Below are 21145 nucleotides of genomic sequence, written 5' to 3'. Positions count from 1 at the left end.
TGGGAACAACAGAGGGGGAGGATGGTTTGTCCTGCAGGCTGCAGCCATAGTTCTCTGGCTGTGATTCTGGGATCATGCTGCGGCAGGGTAGCATGGTGAGATTGTATAGGAGGCTCGGGGCAGGTAGGAAGGAAGGAGAGAGACAGGGAGAGAAAGAACAGGAACTATCTCCAAGGAGTTGTTCTTTCCATGATCTACTTCTTTTCATTAGGCATTACCTAATATTTCTTCTCCAAATATTCTCCAAGTCACGTTCCTACCTAGGGACCAACCTTTCACTGTATGATCCTTTTGGAGAGTCACTTCAGAGCCAGACCCTCAGAGATACCTACTAATGGTCCAAGCATCAGTTTCACCATCTGATAGATGAGCTTTTAATGTCACCTCACAAACATGAGATTTCAGTGGCCTGCTTAGTACAGGGCCCTACACTGAGGAGAGTCCTAATGCTCCCTCATGTCTGATTACTGTTAGCGGTGGCCAGATGTATGCCCTTATTTATTTTTTTGTGGTGTGGTAAATGTGCACATGCGCATTCGTCTGTGGGAGCAATTGTTCATGAAGGTCCGTGTTCAGGTCTGGAGGTTGCCAGGAGGTGTCAGCCTCAGCTATTTCTCCACCTTAGGTATTTGGAACAGAGTCTCACACTGAACTTCACTGACTAGACTGACTGACTGCCAGGCAGGCCCTGAGATCCAGCCGGCCCGATTCCCTGCCCCAGTGCTAGGGTACCAGGTGCCCATTGCCACACCTGGCTTTTAGGTGGGTGCTGGAGATCCTCAGCTTTGTCCAGCCAGCATTTTGCCAGTGCAGCCCTCGCCCCAGCCTGCCACCTTTTGTTCCAAGACAGGATTCCTTGTTGAACCTAGAGCTCACTGACCGTGCTTGGACAGGGAATACTTCCCTGGCAGCCATCTTCTTAAGGAATAGTGGACACTTTCAGGTACAAAGAACAAAATGGCACATACCAGTGATAGATGGTTTTCTTAACCTTTCATGGTGCAGGGTCCACACACGAGGGAGTGGAGGCATTATGGTGATGACTCAGATCTCATGAGTTCTCTGTCGTATTACCCCAGGCCGTGGGTGATGAACTCCCGGCTCCACTGGCTTGAGCTTCACTGCAGATCCCTGGAGGGATTTGGATTTAAAGTAGATGGAAAGGGTGTTGAACAGGAAGGAGACCTATACATGTTCAAATCTTTTTAAATTTGGAAGGTAGCAAGAGAAAGACAGAAGTGCCCTGCAACAATGAAAGCACTGCCATGCCCCCTCCCTCTCTGTGGGGTCTCTGTTTTTCACCCCCATCCCGATTTGAATGTGGGGTTATCACTTTACAGCAAGGAGTGTTCTGTGTGATTCCGGCCTGCAGCCAAACCAGAACACGCCTCCCTGAGGTGACAGGGAGAGCTCTGTGACCCTGACAACCCTTCTTCATCACTCAGTATCACTTGGCAGCCTTGTGCCTTGCCTTCATTGCCAGGGCCACATAGGTGAAAGAAGTCCTCGGGGAAATCCCAAGGAGACATAGAGAGAAACCGCCATTGTGTGGCATCCATTGCTGTGTTTAGAGCTTGAGAAAGAGGTGAGAAGAAACCATATCCCCTGAGGGAGGAAGTGTTAAGTAGAGGCCAGCAGTAGACATTTCCATGGGGCAGGAGAGGAAGAAATAAACAGCTAGAGTATTGCAGAAAAATTCATCAGGACGCAGATGCCCCCAGCATCAGATGTGTGAAGAGTTACTCAGTGGCCAGCTGTATCGAGATGCGAGTTCTGCCTTTGTTACTTCACCTGGGTTATATCTTCCTGATACAGGGCAGAGGCCCTGAGGATCCCTTTAGGTGAGAATGGCCTAAGGGCATTCAGTAAAAATGTAGCTCTTTTGAACTTTTGCTTAGAATACCATTAAGGGAGTTCCTACCTTGGGAAATAGAAGTTAAAGGGTGCCCATCTGGCATCAGAGAAATCAATCCCTTGGTCCTGTCTCTTGCCCTTCCGAGCACTGTTTGTGAACGGACTTTCCCCCACCATGAGTATCAATTACAGGGGAGCAGAGGCGTCCTCAGGCAGGGCTACAGCTAGTGTATCTGTTTGGCACACAGAGAACACATGAAATGGCCTTGGCGACTTTCGTGCACTCCTTGCTAAGATGGAGTAGTTGGTGTCTACAGGAAACTTGGGTTTCAGAGGAATTGTGCCTTATTAGAGTTGTATATGCAGGGATATGTCAACATGTTCATTAAGATGGCATGAAAAATGAAAGGAAGATTGTTTTGAACCCACAAGCATTATTTTTCCAGATAGGGTCTCACTGCATAGCCCCAGCTAGCCTAGAGCTCTCTATGTAGGCCACGCTGGCCTTACACTCACAGAGATCCAAGTGAATTCTGGGATTAAAAACATGCACATCTTTTAAACATCTGTTTTAATGGGATGTTCAGGAGGACTGACAATGTCAGCTGTTTTCTGCTCTCAAAGATGAGGGCACTGTATCTCTAGGTCTGTCCAGGTCGCTCTAGGTTTATACTTACTAGGGAGAGTGTATTAGGAATGCTCCATGTGTCCCACACAATAAGTCCTATGTTCCACATTCACAACGACTATGGGGGAAGCTAGTCTCTTCTGCTCTGCAGGGTTCGCCTGAGGTCACTGCTGTTTGGTGCAGTTTGAATGGCGTCCATTCAGCATTCCTCATGGAGACTCTAACCCTCAGTATCTCCAAATGCTACTGCACTTGGAGATGGGTTCTTTAAAAAAGTGATACGACACCTTCGTGGGGCATCCAATGTGCTGTCATTGCACAAAGAAGAGGTTTGGCTTCAGAGACACCAGGGAACCATTAGAACAAAAGTCCCATGAGAAGGGGTCTCTGTAAGCCAGTGGAGGAGACTACTTCAAAGCAAGCCTGCAGCACCTTGACTTAGGTCTTCAGAACCTAGTCCATGGAGTAAATGAGTATCTGTTGTGTTTGCATCGACCACTCTGTGTGGTGCTATGGCAAGTCAAGCGAACTAATACAGTGGTTAAGCATGATTTGAACTCAGAGCTGACCTCTGACCTGCCCTTTCTTCCCCTGAGCACCCTTGCCCTGTGCCAGGCTCTGACCCATGTCTATATAACTAAAGTGTCTTTGAAGGCATTTTGATCTGGAAGTAAAATGCCCCCGCCCAGCCTCATGTATCAGAAGACTTGATCCTACAGGGTGGTACTGGTCTATGGGGTTGAGGAACCTTCTAGTGAAAAATGTACCTTCTAGTACACCAAGATGCAAGGAGTGACACCCACAGGTCCCTGCTTTCATAAACTCCACCGTGCCTTCCCTGTGTTCTCACAGACCACCCTGAACCATGAGCCAGCCTCCTCCCTCCATTGCTTCTATTGGGGGTTTGGTCGCAGCAATGAGGAAAGGAGAACAGAGGGCTTCTGACTTGGTCTCCAGACTCAGCTTCCACTGGTGGCCTCTGGCAAGCCTGTGTCTCTGGAGTGTTGGGGTGTTTGGGGGTGATGTTTTTAGTCCTTCTAGTTAGCGCTAGATAACTAAATTAAAGGCATTTTTTTTTCTTTTTGAGACAAGGCCCTATGTAGCTCAGGCTGGCCTGGAACTCAGTATGTCTTCGAGGATGGCCTTGAACGAGCTTCCAGTCTTCCTGTAGCCTCCACATGCTGAGATCGCAGGCATGTAACTTCACACCTAGGCCATATGGTGCTGACAGGTAAATCCAGGGATCTGTGCTTAATAGTAAGCAGTGACCCGGCGGAGCTCTGCCCCTGCTTAGAGCACATCTCCATGGTGGAAGTTTTTCAGTTTCTACTCACAGTCACAGGGTTCACGTGAGAGAGAGCCAAGCTAGTCTTCAGACACATCTCATGGGAATGGTTGAGACACAGGGTGTACTGTAAGGGCCCATTGACTTCATAGGGCTGTGTGGAAGACGTGAGTCATTGTCACCTCCGCCCCAAGCCATTGCCTAATGTCCAATAACAAACTGCCTGTCGTGTCCTTAGAGCAAAACCAAAAACACAGAAGTGCTTGGTGCAGGGTTGGGGTCCAGAGGCACACTACCTCCTCCCCACTTTCTCTACTGGAGTTTAGTTGCTTGTTAGAAGCTGGCCTTTGGTCTCCACAGACTAGACAGTGTTTGAGTTCAGCTTCCTGTTCTTATGAACAAAACTGGTGGTGGACAGATGAGTTTCATTTCTCTAAGACTGCGATCTGACTCTCCTCGGATTGAACAGTTAGCCAGAGGCAACTGTACACAGAGTCTCTCTGACTCATGCCTGGCTTCCCTGTGGTGACCGGCAGGCACAGTGCAAGCTGCTGGCATAGAACTCTGTAAGCACATGTGGCCTGACCTGGCTAACTCCTCAAGGTCCCTTAGTGGCAGGGATCAAACTCATGTGTCAGAAGACTTGATCCTACGGGGTGGTCATGTTATCCGTGTTAAGTTTTCTCAATGGTATCTTTGATGTATACATGTATACAGATATTAAAGTGTGTGTGTGGGGGGGTCTGGTGTTTGTTGAGATGGTATTGCCTATTGCTGAATGTGTCTCCAGTAGACATGAGCTCAAGTGCAAGATGGCTTTTTCCAAGTGGGGCTATCCTCTCGGGCTATATTCTCCATGAGACAGAGGACCATCTGTGGCTCGGCGCTCTCCTGTGTGACTTGGGCAGGCTGTTCTCGCTTTCTCTGGTTACCGGATTCTCTAGCTTATCATCTGAGGGTTGTTGCAGGGGAAATGAGATGGTGGCCGTATAGGAGGCAAGCCCAGGGCCTGGAGTGTGGAAAGATTTCACCAGACATCAGCTGCTGTTGCTTGTAAGCATCCCCTTCCTTCCAAACCTAGTTCTCTGACATCGGAAAAGGCGGCATCAGGTCTGTTCATGCAACTACTGCAGATGCTCAGAATTCCAACATCACTTCTGGCTCCAAGCATTCTGAACAAGGAACACTCCCATAGCAGTGTTTAACTGTTCTAAGCCTTGATTAAGTAGTAAAGTTAATAAAGTCGAGGAATGGAAGTTGTATATTCGCGGGGAAAGAGAATCCTTAGTGGACATCTTAGTGGCCGCTAGTGATTCCTTCTGGAGAATCCTGTAGGATGCCGAAGGTGACCTCAGAGGCCATGCAGGGTCCTCATGGCCAAGTGCATCTCGCTTCATGTCATGGTGCAGCTAGCAGAGTGCCCAACCCTGATAAATGAGAGCTGCTCGTTGTAGTTTTCCAAGTTTTTTTTCCTTTGAATGCAGTTGTAGACTTAAGAAATGTGAGTTGGTGAGTTGCAAGGTTGTGGGGGTTTCTGGCAATACATTTTAGTTCTCTCAAGGTCAGTGTTTAGAACGTATATGAATTAGATATGACCACAGTCATGCTGTGTAACAAATGACCTCGAACTCACTGCATGAAAATAGCATTATGTATTTCCTCTGTGCTTTCATGGTGGTTAGAGGTCAGTTGGTCTAGACTAGGCTTAGTCTAAGCTGCAGGTTGGTTCCATGTCTCTCCACATGGGTCTCCACTTCCTTGCACCAGCAGGCCACCTGAGTCATATTCTTCTTGAGATGACACAACCACAGAGGGTTGTGTTCAAGCATATCTTTCACTTCTGTGGATGACATGTCCTAATAAACTTCACGCGGACCAAGTGAAGTGGCCCTGGCCAAGCTGAGGCTGTAGGGCAGCATGCCATAATGAACCTCAAAGTCCCACAGCCACAGAGTGTGACTCTAGGGGGCCGTGAGGAACGAGGGTCACTAATTCGCTCTCCTCCATTCTCCGCTTGCCTCCTCCAGTTTGTCATTGCAGTCGGTGCCTTAAGGGCCTTCCTTAGCACAGGAGGTTCTGTGGTCCTGCATCCTCATTAGGATTCCAGGAGCACTCCACTGGATCGGGCAAGCACGTTGCAAATTCCCCTTTGGTCTCCTAAAGCCTTCTCTCTGACAGACAGGAATTTACTCTACTGTAAACCTAAGAGTCCCAATTTAGACAGACACGATGGATTAGGCAGACGGCATCATTGACCCAGTTCCACTTCGTTAGCCTTTCCAATTAAAGAGGTTGTTACTGTGAGTGAGACCTCACAGATATGCAGCCTTACCTGGAGTCCTCGGGCCCCTGCTGGTTAGGGAGAGTCTCACATTTTCAGTGTGCACCCAGGGAGGAAAAGGAAGTGTGGTTGGCATGAGAACAGCCCAGTGTTAACGACACAGGCCCCTAGTGAGTGCTTCATCCACTTCCTGGCCAGTTAATTAAGATCCTAAATAAGGACCCTTTGTGCTCCCTCTCCCAGAAGCTTTTGAAATGAACCTTGGACTCCTGACCATGTGTGACAGGGTCTGTGATTTGGGTACCCCAGATAAAGAGTAGAGGCTGCGCTGTGTCAAGAGACCAGTCACTTGATATCATCCACATAGTTGGCAGAGATTTTCCTTGGCTTTCCAAGGAAGGTCTTTCTCAGTGAAGTTGTTTTTAAGGGGTTCGGGATGGCATTCCCCCTTTCGTCGCTGTCTTGGGATTCTGAGCAACGAAGCATAAGCCCCACACAATAGCCAAATGGGCCGTGAAGCACGACTTAATTAATCTGGGCATTCACCCAATGCCCCGTGCAGCACTGGCTAGGATTTGGCTTTGGAGAAGGTGGCTAATTTTGAGAGTGAGCTACAGCTTTTTCTGTTCCGACTCAAATCTCAATGAATATGGGCAGAGGGACAGTTAGAATCGACAAGCACGCTCCGGCCGGTGGTGACATGAAGATGGGGCTATGTACTCTCACAGTGTGGGTCAAACAGGATCCCGCTCCTGGGGTCTGCTGTGCCCAGGGTCTGCTGCTCCCAGGGTCTGCTGCCAGCCGCAGATGGGGAGGCTGAATCTGTCTCTGCAAGAGTAAACTGGGTCCTGCCCTGTGTGGCTGCTCGACAGGGAGCCAGGCTCAGCTCTCCAGCATTGAACATCATTGATCATAGAAACAATAAGCGTGTGGCTAGAGGGGTCTCTGTAAGGTTAGGGAGAATAGTGAGGCTGTGTTTTTCACCCTAAGTATCTCAGTAAACGTTGAGTTCTGGTGGGTCATAGCTGAATCCTATCCTGGGAAAAGGTCAGGAGAGATAACGGTGGCAAGGCCTAAGCTGTTTCTCCAAGACCCCTCATCAGTTCCTCGTGTGTCAGCTTTGCAATATGGCAGAGTGAAGAGAAAGCTCATCTTAGTGTTTTGCTCGGTGCAAGGACTTGCTGTGCTCAGCTGGTATGAAAGCCAGAGTGAGCGAGGTGTCTCCTTGGCAACATCCCTGAACTGTGCCAGGGATGTGCTGGGACTTGGACTCGACACCTGGAATTGGGGGAAGATGAAGTCTTTACCTTCAAGGGAAGTCCAGAGGTCAAAATGTGCCTGAGAGCATGCCTCAAATGTGTCATGAGGAAGATAATTGCCAAAGAGATCGAGAAAGGAGATGGGTGATCTGGTAGTGTGTTCCTGAAGTCCCAAGAAGAGAAGAATGGCCATGGGTTTGAGTTTAGCCTGAGCAGCATAGCAAGTATCATGCCAGCTTGGGCTACATAGACATTGTCTCAGAAAAAAAATAATTTAAAACATGTTTAAAGGAAGCAAATGGTATCAGGCTTGATGATGCAAGCCTGTGAGCCCAGCAATTTAGGAAACGGAGGCAAGAGAAATGTAAGTTCAAGGCCAGCTTGGGATACAGTGAGTTCCAGCAGGCCAGCCCAGGCAGTTTACAGAGACCTGGCCTCAAAATACAGATCAAAGGGGGGGGGGGTGCTTGTTTAGCATACATGAGGCCCTAGGTTTTATTTTGTTTCTCTCTGTCTCTGTTTCTCTCTCAATCAAATGGTCGGTTCCTCTCCAGCAGGAGTTGAGACTGTTACAGTTTGTCTTCCCTCGCCTTTTATTCATGGTATTTAGATAAGGGGACCCTGGTGCTTATTTGCATGGCTTCCTAGAAGCCTATATTGGAAAATCTGTTTGGATAGAGCCAAGTTTTAAGCTGGGTTTCTGCCCAGGGCCTTAAAAGCATGGCTATTCTCTGTAGAAGTGGCCAAAGGTGGTTTTCCCAGAATCATGAACACATATGATGGTTAAGTTCCCAGCAGACATGGTATAGACAGAAATAGCCTTTTTATGTGCTGGGTTTCCTGTTTTCCTCGGAAACCACTTGGGGAAGGAATGCCATCACCTCCCATTAGTCGGTGCCTCCTCCATCTGTCCCTCCCCCGACCCAGAATTTATGCTTTGTGACCCCAGACTTTACCACCCAGCATCCCCAGTCAATTGGCTTTTGTCAAGACTGAGTGAATGGGATGTTTCTCTGGCCTGAAAAGATCTTTCCTGGCATGCTGGAATGTGCTACTCACACAGGAATCGGCTCCTCCTTTTCTGTCTCTTTCTCATGTCTTTTATTCTTATAGGATTAGACATAATCTCACAATCTTGTTATGAACCAGAACTTTGTATTTATGTTTAATTCTATTATGGACCCAAGTCTCTTTCATGTGGGGGAGGGGTAGGGCACTGAACACACTGGAGATGAATGGAAAAGGTGCTTTTCCTTTTTCTTGTCTGTATACGTGGGTACATGGTGTTCTTATAAATACCTTATGGGTGTATGGTGCATGCATGTGTGCTGGTACAAATGTCTGGGTGTCAGAGGACAGTCTCAGCTATCATTCTTCAGGAACTATCTTCCCTTTTCTGTGATAGGGTCTCTCATTGGCATGGAGCACACCAAGTAGGTTAGGCTAGCTGGCAGTGCCCTCAGGATCTGCCTGCCACAATGCCCAGCTCTGAGATTATAGGCGCATATCCCTGCCCTAGCCTTTTAGGCCAGTGCTCTAACCCGCGTCCTCATGCTTGTGGAGTGAGCGCTTTCCTGACTGAGCCTGCACTCACCCCCTTCTTCTCAGCATTTCATTGTTTAGCAGATCTTCTTATGGACAATCTAGGGCCTCTTTCATGGCTTAGAAATGGAAAGGAAAGCTGGGATTCAGTAGGGGGCAGACTGGGTCAACTTCTGAAGTCCTCAGAGCATGGGGAAGACAGAGTCTGACCTGCCCCACCTGACTGGGAGAGCAAGCTGGGTTGAAAGCGATGTTCAGGTTGGAAGCTGACTCCCCTCCTCTCACCATTTATGAGCGTCTTCTCTGTTCTCCCCACAGGATCCACACCCGAGTCCACTGATCACCCTAGAGACCCAGGTGAGTGCCTCTCGTGGTCTTTGCCTCTTATCTTTCTCTTGAGGTTCTGTGATCAGTGCTCTGTGGTCGTCTCTGTGTGTCCTCCGAGCCCCAAGGGACTCGGAAGGGACAGACGGACATGTCATGTCCCAATGCCCTCCTGCCTCATTTGTATGTGTGGTGTGCACAGCCAGGTGTAACCACGCTGGTAGATTGTGCATACATGTGTGGAATTCTGTATACATACACATATATGCAGGCAGGTCACTGAAGGCATCCCCCTGCCTTAGTGATCTGAAGCAGGTGACTGCAGAGGGAGATCAGAGACAAGAATGTCCGGTCACAGATGGTGCTGTTTCTCTTCTCCGGATTGGACAGACTCTGCTCCTGGACACTTGGTGCACAATGCTACTGGAAATGTGGGGAGTCCTGCTAGAGTCATCCAGCGCTGCCGGGGAAACTGGGGCTCCTCTTGACAGTCTTAGCGTTGTCAACAAAAGGAACTGAAGAATGGGCTCAACAGTCTTATTAGAGTTTAAAAGAAAGCTCTCAGGTAGACAAGCTGTGGCGCTCGGCAGCTGCCCTGAGGAGAGAAACAGAGAAAAGAAAGGGCCATGCCTTTTGAGGGAAGCCAGCATAGAGGGCCGTCACGCGGTGGACAAGCAGCTACACAGCTGGAAGAGGGCTTTAGATGACAAGTGGGAAAAATTACCCAAAGTTCCAGAGAAAGAGTGCCTGGGCTCTGGGTGACATCTGAAAGGAGGAGACAGGAGAAGAAAGAGGGAAAGTGACATCGTTCTGGTCCTGACTGAGAGAGGTAGGCAGACCCAAAGGAACTGCTTGGTGGCTTGTAGGGACTGCACTAAGGGGCAGGGAATCTGGGAAGAAAAAGTGCATTATCTCATCAGAGGGCTATTTCTCCTCTCGCTTTAGCATGACTTAAGGTGACTCGCCTTTCTGAAGGGTGGTCTCTTGGCCAGGTAACTGGCCATGTCACCTGGATTCACTCTTAAGGGATCAGACAATGACACCTCTCCACTCAAAGATAGACTCCAGCCTTTTGTCTGGCAACAGCTTTCTCTTAATGGGTCTCCAAAGACCCAGCTCCCAGAGCAGGAAATTGCACTTTCTGTCTGCTTGGATACTGGAATACTCTGAATGATCTAGTTAGCAATAGTGTTTCTGTGTAGGGCCGATGACCTATGAGTCCAGAGATGAAGACATGGCCTGGACCTTGTGTCTTCTTTCTGGGTATCTGCCCCAGAGTCACTGAGACCCAGGTAGAATACACTTCTGTGTCTTCTAGCCTTGTGACATTTTTGAGAGTCTGAACTCCAAGTCATTCCTTCTCCATCTAGAACATGCCACCTGGCAGAGTCCTGGTGAGAGTCACGGGAAATAATCAGAACATCAAGGTACCTGGGTGTGCATAAGCTCTTATACCACAGCACTGCAGCCTTTCCTCCCGGCCTTGAAGGTGTCGTGTCTCTGAATTGATGGCCTCCTTAGCTCCATGCCTGGGTTAGACAGCAAAGAGAAAAGGAGGACAGACTGGGTAACCTTCTGAGCCCCAGAGGAAGCACTTTCCAGGTGTCAGACACAGTAAAACATATTGCACATTTCATGGACGAGAAACAGCCCTTTGGGGCTTTCTGTGGCATGCTGGCAGATACGACCTGCTTTCCCTTGCCTTCCCCCAGCCCTGGGTCCTGGCCACTCAGCAGCATCTCTGCTTGAGTCTTCCCAATGAGAGCGAGGAGACTCACAAACCCACCTGGCTTTAAGGTGGCCTGACTGTTAAGAAGTCCATCCATAGCAGTGAACTGTATCTTTGTGGTTTCTCTCTGCTTGTCTGTCTTTTTGTCCCAGGGTGCAGACCAGTATAGCTGTCCTAGGGAGGAGCAGACCCAGCGATGGCAGAATAGGACAGGCAGTGTGTCTCTGAGGAGAAGAATCCCATGTCCTCTCTTCTGCTTTTGCTCATTCTTTGCACACTCTTTTTTTTTTTTAATATTTTATTTATTTATTTATTATGTATACAATATTCTGTCTGTGTGTATGTCTGCAGGCCAGAAGAGGGCACCAGACCTCATTACAGATGGTTGTGAGCCACCATGTGGTTGCCGGGAATTGAACTCAGGACCTTTGGAAGAGCAGGCAATGCTCTTAACCACTGAGCCATCTCTCCAGCCCCCTCTTTGCACACTCTTTTAGTTTTAATTTTAATGCTCAGAGGATATCTGAGAAGGTCCTGAAGACATTTAGAGTTGTCTCATACATGGGGACCAGTTTATCCCCTAGTGATGGGTGGAGTGTCATTAATATAAAAGCAGCCAGTACATTACATGCTTCAGGCCAATGAGAGGTTCTGTCATAAAAACAAACAAACAAACCACAACAACAATGGAACCCAGGGAATAGTATCCAAGGTTGAACCATGTCTTCACCTAATAATTATTTCCCACAATGGGAAAGAGCCCATCCAAGATTCCAGTGAGGTCAAAGTTTAAAGACATTATATCATCAGTCCTATTAGTGAAATCACAACTTTGAAGAGCTATGCCTGTGTATATGCAGGTATGAATATGTATCTACACATACATACGCACACACACACATATATTCGCATTGTATTGAATAAATTCTACATTACAAAAAAATAATTAAAGCTTTCCTTTGGGTATCCTCCAAAACCATTTCTGTGAGTTCCCAGATGTTATGTGTCGCGTTTTGGGAAGTGTCTGCCTCCCTGTCTACCCTGGGTCATAAGATAACTCCCAGGGTAGGTCGTGAGGCCGCTTGTGGAGTGATAATTCTCCTCTCTTTGCTCCACCCTTCCCAGAAGGTAGCTTGTTCTGCTCAGGAATACTGGGGACAAGCAGTCCGTGTCCAGAGCCCAGAAGGCCACTCTTCTCCCTTGCACTTGCCCATCCCGTGCCCTTTGCCTTGGACTTCATCCAATCATCTTTTCAGAACCTCCATGGGAACAATGGAGGGTGCCCATGGCTTTGGAAAGCATGTTGAGGGGGAAGAGCCCCTGCATAGTGGCCACTCTTAAGGTTCTGTGAGTTCCAGGGACCCAAGCCTCAGTGTGGTAGTGCAAAACACATTTTGGAGGAAAGGTTCCATTAGTCTTCAGCAATGCCCCCATCAGTCTCAACTGGTCCACGGCCTTTGGGGTGTTGAGAGGAGCTGCAGGATATTGTCTTTATGACTTTAGACTTTGCATGTTAGAGAGGCATTGTAGCGGGTGGGAAGAGCTGTATCAGCTGGTAAAGTGCTTGCTCCAGAGCCCCATTAGGAAAATAAATCTGGACATCATGGTGCTCTTCTAATCCCAGAACTTGGAAGGCAGAGACTCATTGGCCAGCTAACATATACGACTTGATGAACTCTAGGCCAATGAGAGACTCTTGGGTTGACCACTGGCCTCTGTACACACACACACACAGACACACACACACACATACAGAGAAAGAGAGACAGACAGACAGACAGACACACCATTACAACCCAAACAAAGTACGAATGTTTTTTGTGACTTGCCTCAAAGTCTTATGTGACTTGGTACATCACAGGATATGCAATGGAATTCTGCCCATCTGCCCTCCAGGAAGTAAGTCAGACAAGAAGACTAAGTTAGATTTTCTGTTAAAAAGTAGTATCGTAAATGTGACCCATGTGCCATGGGCAAGATGGCAGGTATGGAGGCCTTGGAAGAGCTCAGCCTTCAGAGACAGCTTTCATATGAATTCTGAGTCCTAACTAGTTTCCCTCTTCCTTCCATAATGCTCTTTCTGCTCCCAGTGGGATTGCCTGCTGTGTCTTAGAGTCCAGGAGCTCAGGTGTGACTGGGTACCACCATGAGGCATGTCCTTATATCACACATGTGCAGTATGGCTTTGCTGACAGTTCAGATTGAACAGGATTCCAGGCCACCAATATACCCACTTGTTTCCTGCGCCCCACTTGGCCTGATAATAATTGTAGGAGTCCTCACCTATGGCCTGGTGTATCCTTCTTCACACAGTTATGTGGAACTGGGGGAGATGTATCAGCTGGTTGCTGAGGGTCCTCTTATGCCCTCTGTCATCAGTGTGATGGAACTTTGTATCTGCTGGCAGCAGTAGGATTCTCTGCTTAGTGGTCAAATTGATATCATGAACGGATGAGGAATGTCCAAGTCCCTGGTGTCAGATCTCTCTGTACCACATGGCTCCTGTAGATGTCTCAAGTAAGCTCCACCTGACAATGATGACTGCTAATCCAGTCTTGGATAGAAGTACCTGGGAACCAGATGACTTAGAAATGAGAAAGTCTAACAGCACAGACACATGAAAGGACCTTAAATTTGGTTAGTGGCCTGGAATTATTACTGTCATTCCTATTACCAGTCACACTATTATGAGATTCAGTTTCCAGATGAGGCACTTAAAGGTCTTAAAAGTCAGATGGCTTAGCCAAGGTCCCACAAAAGGGACATAGCAGTGGATGGGTGTCAAGCTCAGAGTCATATGACATCAGAATCTTTTCTTGCAGCCTCTGTTTTGTTAGGTTAGAGAATAAAATTTCTGGGATCAGTAGACAGATTTGCTAATGCTTAGACAAAGCCAGATGCATCTGTTCTGGAGTTTATAAATCACCGTCTGTGGATGTACTTAGATGGGGGTGGATGGATGAATAGATGATACATAGATGACAGCCACACACACTGATGATAGATAGCAGGCAGACAGATAGTGTCTTACTTACTATTCTATGCTGCAAATAGATACTGTGACTAATGCAACTTATAGAATGGTGGTTCTCAACCTTCCCAGTCCTGTGACCCTTTAATAACAGTTCCTCATGTTGTGGTGACCCCCAGTCATAAAATTATTTCGTTGCTATTTCATGACTGTATTTTTACTACTAGTATGAATCGTAATATAAATATCTGATATGTGGGATATCTGAAATATGATCCCTGTAAAAGGATTGTTCAACCCCAAAGGGGTCACAGCCCACAGGTTGAGAATCATTGCAAGTCTAGCCCAAGCTACCTGATAGTGGGAGTCATGGGTTGAGAACTGTGGTTATAGAAGAAAGAGTTTATTTGGCCTTACAGTTTCAGAGAGTGAGGTCATAACCATCACGGAGTAGAGCATGGCAGCAGGAAGGCAGGCATGGTCTAGAGCAGTAGCTGAGAGCTTACTTCTTGCTTGACTCAGAAGCAAACAGCATCAGTCACACCAGCCTATGGATTCCATTCTTATTTAAGCTACCACAGACAGTAGATGATAGATAGATAGATAGATAGATAGATAGATAGATAGATAGATAGATGATAGGTGGTAGGTAGATAGACAGGTAGATAGATGATTGATAGATGATAGATAGATAGATAGATAGATAGATAGATAGATAGATAGATAGATAGATAATTGATAGATGTAGGTATGTAGATAGATGATAGATAGATAGATAGATAGATAGATAGATAGATAGATAGATAATAGGTGGTAGGTAGGTAAATAGTGGGTAGGTAGATAGATGATTGATAAATAGGTAGGTAGGTAGATAGGTCGATAGGTAGATAAGATAGATAGATATACAGATAGATAGATGATTGATAGATGGTAGATAGATAGACAGAAAGATAGATATACAAATAGATAGATGATTGATAGATGGTAGATAGATAGATAGATAGATAGATAGATAGATAGATAGATAGATGATTGATAGATGATAGGTAGATAGATGATTGATAGATGGTCAATAGATAGATAGATAGATAAACAGAGAGATATGCACAGATGCCTAGATCGAGGGAATGCTTTGCACTAGTATCCACAGCTGTACTTAGATATGCAAGTAGACATTATGATGGACAGATATTTAGCTGGACAAATATAGACAGATAGCTGTATAGATAGACAATGACAAATAGATGCTTGGATGGATGGATACATAGACAGATAAAAAGACTGCTATGCTCACAGAGCATTTTTTTTTTCATGTCACATAGGCTGCCATAAGGCCTGTGGGTAAACGGCTTAGGCTTCAGACACAATCAAAAAAATTCATTTCAGAACAACAAAAACTCGACTGTCTCCCTGAACATCAATAATGTTGTGATAAATCTGAATGCTTATTTGATTCTTTTTCATTGATCCTCAAGGGGGACTATCATTTCTGAACCTACTCCAATTGCCATGGCCTCTTGTCATTTAATTTTACCTTCTCCACATGCTGACTCCTACCCCCAGGGCCCCTCAGTTGATTAGGAAATGGCTCCTGCTCAAATGCAGAGACGTCTGGGGAGCTGTCCTGAAGGAGCACTTTTGTGAAGATCTGTCAGTCTGGGTATTTCTGAGGTTGGCTCAGTTGGAGGGGAACAGAACTTCATTTACATGGAGATCTCTCAGGGCCTGGGGATCAGGCAGGAAGTCACCAGCTGTTCCCTTTTCACAGCTAACCAGGTACTTGAATGCCTTTGATCAGCAAAATGGGGACATGGAGGGAGGGAGTGACAGTCACATTCTTTAAAGATGTTACTAAGGCCAGGAGGAGGATTACAAACAAAGCCAGAGAATGTGAAAGGGAATGGAAGCTTAAAAATTATACTGTGTAATCCATTCATCTTGGCGTTAACCAATAAGCAGGTCTGAGGCCAGCAGAGGCCAGGCCTTGTGACAGCAAGGCTGTGACAGCAAGCGAGGCAGAAGGCTTCCACCTGGAGCATCAGGGTGCAAGACTCAAATGAGAAAAGCGCAAGCCTGTGATCATGCCCTTAGTATCGGTAGCCATAGAGAGTGGAATAAGCCGCTTTGTTTCTGAGAGAGTAGGTGGGTAGGAGACATTTGCTCAGCAAAGTCTCTCTCGGGAGCTGAGGGTTCTGTTTTTGTTTTTACTGATACAGAGGAGAGAGTCTCTCTGTATAACCCAGGTTGGCTTTGAACTCTCAATCCTCTGGCCTCAGCCCTTCAGTATTGGGCTAATTACACTCCACAGGATGAGCACTTGGAGATTGGAGCTGGCACAGTCAAGAGTTAAGCTTGCTAAGGGATGGCAGTAATCACATTCCAAAACTTTTTCATATTCTGTCTGGGTGCCTGTAACAACAATGCCACTTTTCCTTAGGCTCAATTAAACCATGTGAGCTGCTTCAAACTCCTTCAGTGCTTTGAGTCATCGTAATGTCAAGATGGATAAGGAATGGCCACATTAAGCCAGGATGAAGGAAGATAAATGAGAGGGAAAGAGAAGGGACCTAAATTCCCAGCCATCCGGTCACTCTGGTCACAAGACTGTCCAGTGGGAGGGAGCTTGAGGCCTTGGTGTGTTGTGTTCCCATGGGGACCGATGTTGGGAATCTGGAGGATGGCTGCCATCAGCTAAGTTATGGATGCTGTGGAAATGAACCCGAGGTTCTTCATAGAACCAGTAGTCTCAGCCAGGGCGCTGTTGACCATCAGAGGACATTTGGCTATGACTAGAGATGTGCTTACTGTCATAACTCAGAGGCAGAGGGATTGGCTAGCCATTCTACACTGCGTGGAGCAGTCCCCCTCCTTCCGAAAGTTTCCCAGCTTCAAATACCAATAGTGTCAAGGTTGCGAAGCCATGGTATGTGTTCGTTTGCTTCTCAACAGCTTATTTCACAAAGATACTTCAGCCTGGCAGTGCTGGCTTTTCTGGTATTATTGTTTATGCTCAAAGGTCGCTAACTCCACTGAATGTAAGATCTTTAGCCAACCCGCAGGTGTTAGCCATGGCACAATTCATCCCCTCTGCATTGGCATTGACCTTGACTCTAAGCACAATAAACCCTTCCCCCTAATATTCATAACCGTGTGTTCACTGCACACCAAGGGCACATCTCGCTTGGATAATTATGATTGTGGAAGGAAAACTCACCAGGAGAGATGATTTCCTACAAGATTTATGGCTCATTAATAAAGAGCATATTCAGGGTTTTTGTTTTTGTTTTGTTTTTTAAGAAATTGCAATTGGGAATGTATCTCAGTGGTAACACGTTTGCCTAGCAGGTGTCAGGCCCTGAGCTCCATCTTTAGCATGGCAAAAATCAAACAAAAGCATAATAAAAGTTCAGCTACTTGGCTGGGGTTCAGAGAGGGCTTGGTCAAGGCTTTGGACTACTGGAGCAGGTCTCCTGGTTTCTAGGCTCTGTTCCTTTTTCTGGGTTGAGCACAGCCTCTTTTGTATAAACTTCTTTCTCTGGAAGCCTTCCTGCCACCACTGGGATTAAAGCAATTGCCGTCTGTTCGCCTCTCTTCCAGCTCTGGGCTTCGATTAACCTTTTCCTCCATAGAGAGCGGTTTTTGAAGTAATCAGGAGCTTCTGAATGGCCCTTACCTGAGTCTCCAGCCCATTAATTCTTATGGTGCCCAGCATCTGTTGAGAATGGCAGAGACCAAATTGCTTTCCTATCTTCTGCCTCCTTGTGGGGGAGCAGGGCCTCTTGGGGGTAGAGCAGACCAGTCTGGGGGACAGCAGAGCGCTTTACTGTCATTGTCTCTGCTGGCTCTGATTTGCAGATCTTTAATTAACTTTGGTGGGACTGTACCATTGCTGGAACAGAGAACAGGAAGCTACATCCAGGAAGATCTGTGATCCCATGACCAGGCTTTCTAGTCCTTGTTACTCATGACTGCTGTGAAGCACCATTCCACAAATAGCTGGTCAGTTCTCCAAAGTCCAGCCACATGCACATTCAAGGAAATAGAGTTGACATCACCCTTCTTCAGTCTCTAACCCTGAGACTTGGGGGCTTGAGTTTATTGCTTAATTCAGAATACACAGCCATTGTTCTTGTTGTCAATGGCATTTGTATTGATCACTTTAGGTCACGATGACCTAAGTGCCTAACAGAAGCAGCTTTGGAGAGAAAAAGCTCCTTTAAGCTCATGGTTTCAGATGCCTCATGCTCCAAAGCAAGGCAGTAAGAGTATTGTACATAGCAGGGCTTGTTCATGTCATGGTAGACCAGAAGGCAGAGACAGAGTTCAGAGCCCACAGCAGTTCAAAGGCCTGCTCTTAGTGAACCTACTTTGGTCAGCTAGGCCTCTCCTCCTGAAAATTCCAGTCTCATAACACCACAAGATGGAAACCAAACTGGCAAAATATAAGCCTGTTGAGCCCATTTCAGATGTACCAACCATAACAACAATCCCCATTGAATACGACAGTGTGGATATGAGGACTAGGTGTTGTGTGTATACTTATCAGCTAGTACTTCCAGTGAGCGTGTACTAAGCCCTTATATGCCAACAATAACCAGTGAATGTGTTTCCTTTGAAATGATACCTGTACATTATGTGTACGCAGCATCCTAATACTTTTAGCTAGTGTTTACCAAGCCCTCATTCAGAGAGCCACTCAAACTTAGAAAGTTTTTGGCGTGGACTCCATCGCTCACACTTTATCACTGTCCTGTGTGCAAAGTGTTGCTGTCTCTTCCCTGTCAGAGATGAAAAACTGAGGTACGAAGGGTCTCCATTATTTGCCCAAAACGAAGCAGGATTTGAATTTAGCAGTTTAGCTTGAATTTGTCTGGAGATAGAATCCGCGAAACAGATAGGACTTTTAATCCCACTCTGCAGATGAACCAACTGAAGCCCAAAGTTATACCGGTGATAGGACAGGAACCACAGCCAAGTGACAGATGAAGCCCTATTGTCCTCACTGCCATGTTGCTAAGATACCGCAGCAAAGTAAAGATGCAGATTTTGTAGAGGTAGTAGTTAGTGTAGTATGGTTTCCGTATGGTAGGGATACAGATGGTGTAGGTACTGACTGGTCTGAAGTAGAGGAGATAGAGATATGGCTGTGCATTAGGTATAGATCGTATGTGCTTATGGAAATAGAGTAAATCAAGTATATATAAGTGTAGACTGGTGTAGATATCTAGTAGGAAGAGTAGAGATCTTCTTCCAGCAGACAGTGTCTGCACTCAAAGAGCCTCATGGACCTTGAGCACTGAGGCAGAAATCTTGGCAACTGCCAGCTTATGGACAAGAGATATTGCTGTGTTTGCCCTGACTCACAGCATCAGGAGGCCCCACTGACGTCTGGCATAAGTCTATCATGTACCAAGGTCTGTGAGGCTTGGGCTGTCAGCTCTATGGGGCTTTTAAGTAGAGCTGTACAAATTTGGGAGCTTAAGAGAGCGTTCCAGTGCTAGAACGTTAAAGCTAGGTTTGTAGGTTCTGGTTGCTAGGATAATTCGCCCATGAAAATGCCTTTCATATAAATCAACAGTCAGGTGTATAGAGATATAAACATTCCTAGGTGGGCCAGAGATTGAGGTCGCTTACTGTTGATAGTCATTGCAGGTTTTACATGCCTAGGACTTTGCTAAGCACTGTGCACGTGTAGCCTTTTCTAATCATGCCCGCAGTCCTTTGTGGGGATAGACACTGAGTCCAGCCTATGAGAACTCTTGAGTGGCAGAGCAGCCTCAAGTCAGCCGTCAGCCTCTCTCCCAGTCAATCTTACCATAGCTCCCACTTTGAGTGAGAAAACTGTGGCCCGGAGTGACTGAACAACTCTCCTGGTCACTCTGCAAGCCAGCAGTACAGCTCAATTCAGACTTACCCAGAGGCCCTCTGGCTGACGGGGACAGTCAGGTGAGAACCACAAGTCCTAACACCAGAGGGTGGGCACTGGGAGACGGTTGGCAGCTACACTCTGGCATCTTCCCGTGTCCTTGACTGTCTCCGTGTTGGCCAGCAGAGAGACGAAGTCAGATGGGTAGCCCCTCCTCATCTTCATTAGACCTACTGGTCCACCTCCCTCCCGTCCCCCGAGAGGCTGACCTTGGTGCTTGTTGTCAATAAAGACTGCCACTGGCCTGGCTAAGAGAGGCAGGAGTGGGAGGCAGGAGGCAGGCAGGCGATGCAGTGTGATTATTTTCCATGCATGGCTGTGCCCCTGTGGAGCTCCGCCACCTGTGGACATCCATCACATAGCAGAGCTCCTCTGCCCTTCCTCCTTCGTCTCCAGCACCAGAGTGGTGCCACCTGGCAGGTCTAGCCTGCCTTGGAGCATGCTCCTTGCCAGTTTTCTTTATAAAGTCTCACTGTAAATTCCTCCTGTGGTCCCTTACCATACCCTGGTACAGCAGTGTCACTTTTGGGCGAGAGGCTACCCCTTTGATGACCCAGCGCCGCTGCTAGAGGAGCTCTCCAGGCTGAGTCACCATCATCTAAGGCTGTGTTTTGATGTAACAAGGGGTATTTGTATGGAAGGAGGATGCCTGAAGAGAAGAAAGGGCAGGCAGGGATCTGGGGAAAGAGTCTGGGCTGTGTAACGTTTTTGTAGAGAGGACAGTGGCTGTCATCTTGTGACAATCTTCCCCCTGTGACTGAGCCAAACAGCAAACAGGTTAATATCTGAGGACTCAAACATATGAGAAGTGACGCCTGGGGCACAGGACAATGGCCCTGTCACCGCCTCACATTCTTCTGTCTGTCATAATTCCAGTGTTTCTTTCTCCAGCAGAGACTAAGGCCTCTCAGGTCTGGGGAAGGTCTGAGCCTTCAGATTATTTTTTTGGGGTCTGAAGCAGACAGACACACCAGACATTTCTTCTAGCAAGCGAAGACCATGAAAACCATTCTTTTCCTGTTCTGTCACACCTCAGGAAAGTGCTAACTGCCCTGACACTCAAATCTGATTTCACAAATGTGCCACCACCTCTCTCTGTGGCTTTGAGAGCTCTTGGGAGGGTCCCAGACATTTCTCTGCTAAAATTGCAGCCCTTCCTGTGGCTTCCGTCTTTCTGAAAAGGAATATTTTATTAATTACAATCCCAATTCTGTTTTCTGAGAGGCATAGTAGCTCTTGTTTTGCCATTAGCTGGTGAGCAGGGAGGCTGGAACGGGAGGAATGGAAGTGAGTTGCTAGTCTATATGACAGATGGGTAGGGTTGAGGAGCATCCCTAGAGTCTGTT

General features: G+C 47.1%; 1 protein-coding gene across 1 annotated transcript in view; it reads left to right on the top strand.

The window, feature by feature from the left end:
• Positions 1 to 21145, top strand: part of Xylt1 (xylosyltransferase 1) — a 296492-nt gene that overhangs the window by 78097 nt on the left and 197250 nt on the right. The window contains exon 2 of the mRNA XM_050143246.1: positions 9168 to 9206. Coding sequence (XP_049999203.1) covers positions 9168 to 9206 — 39 coding nt within the window. The remainder of the gene's footprint in view (positions 1 to 9167; positions 9207 to 21145) is intronic.

This window comes from Alexandromys fortis, unplaced genomic scaffold (assembly GCF_014885135.2).
Source record: "Alexandromys fortis isolate MF-2015 unplaced genomic scaffold, M_Fortis_MF-2015_v1.1 scaffold_45, whole genome shotgun sequence".
In the NCBI taxonomy this organism is placed as follows: Eukaryota; Metazoa; Chordata; class Mammalia; order Rodentia; family Cricetidae; genus Alexandromys; species Alexandromys fortis.
Note: the sequence above shows the minus strand (reverse complement) of the source record. Positions and strands in the feature narration are given on the sequence as shown.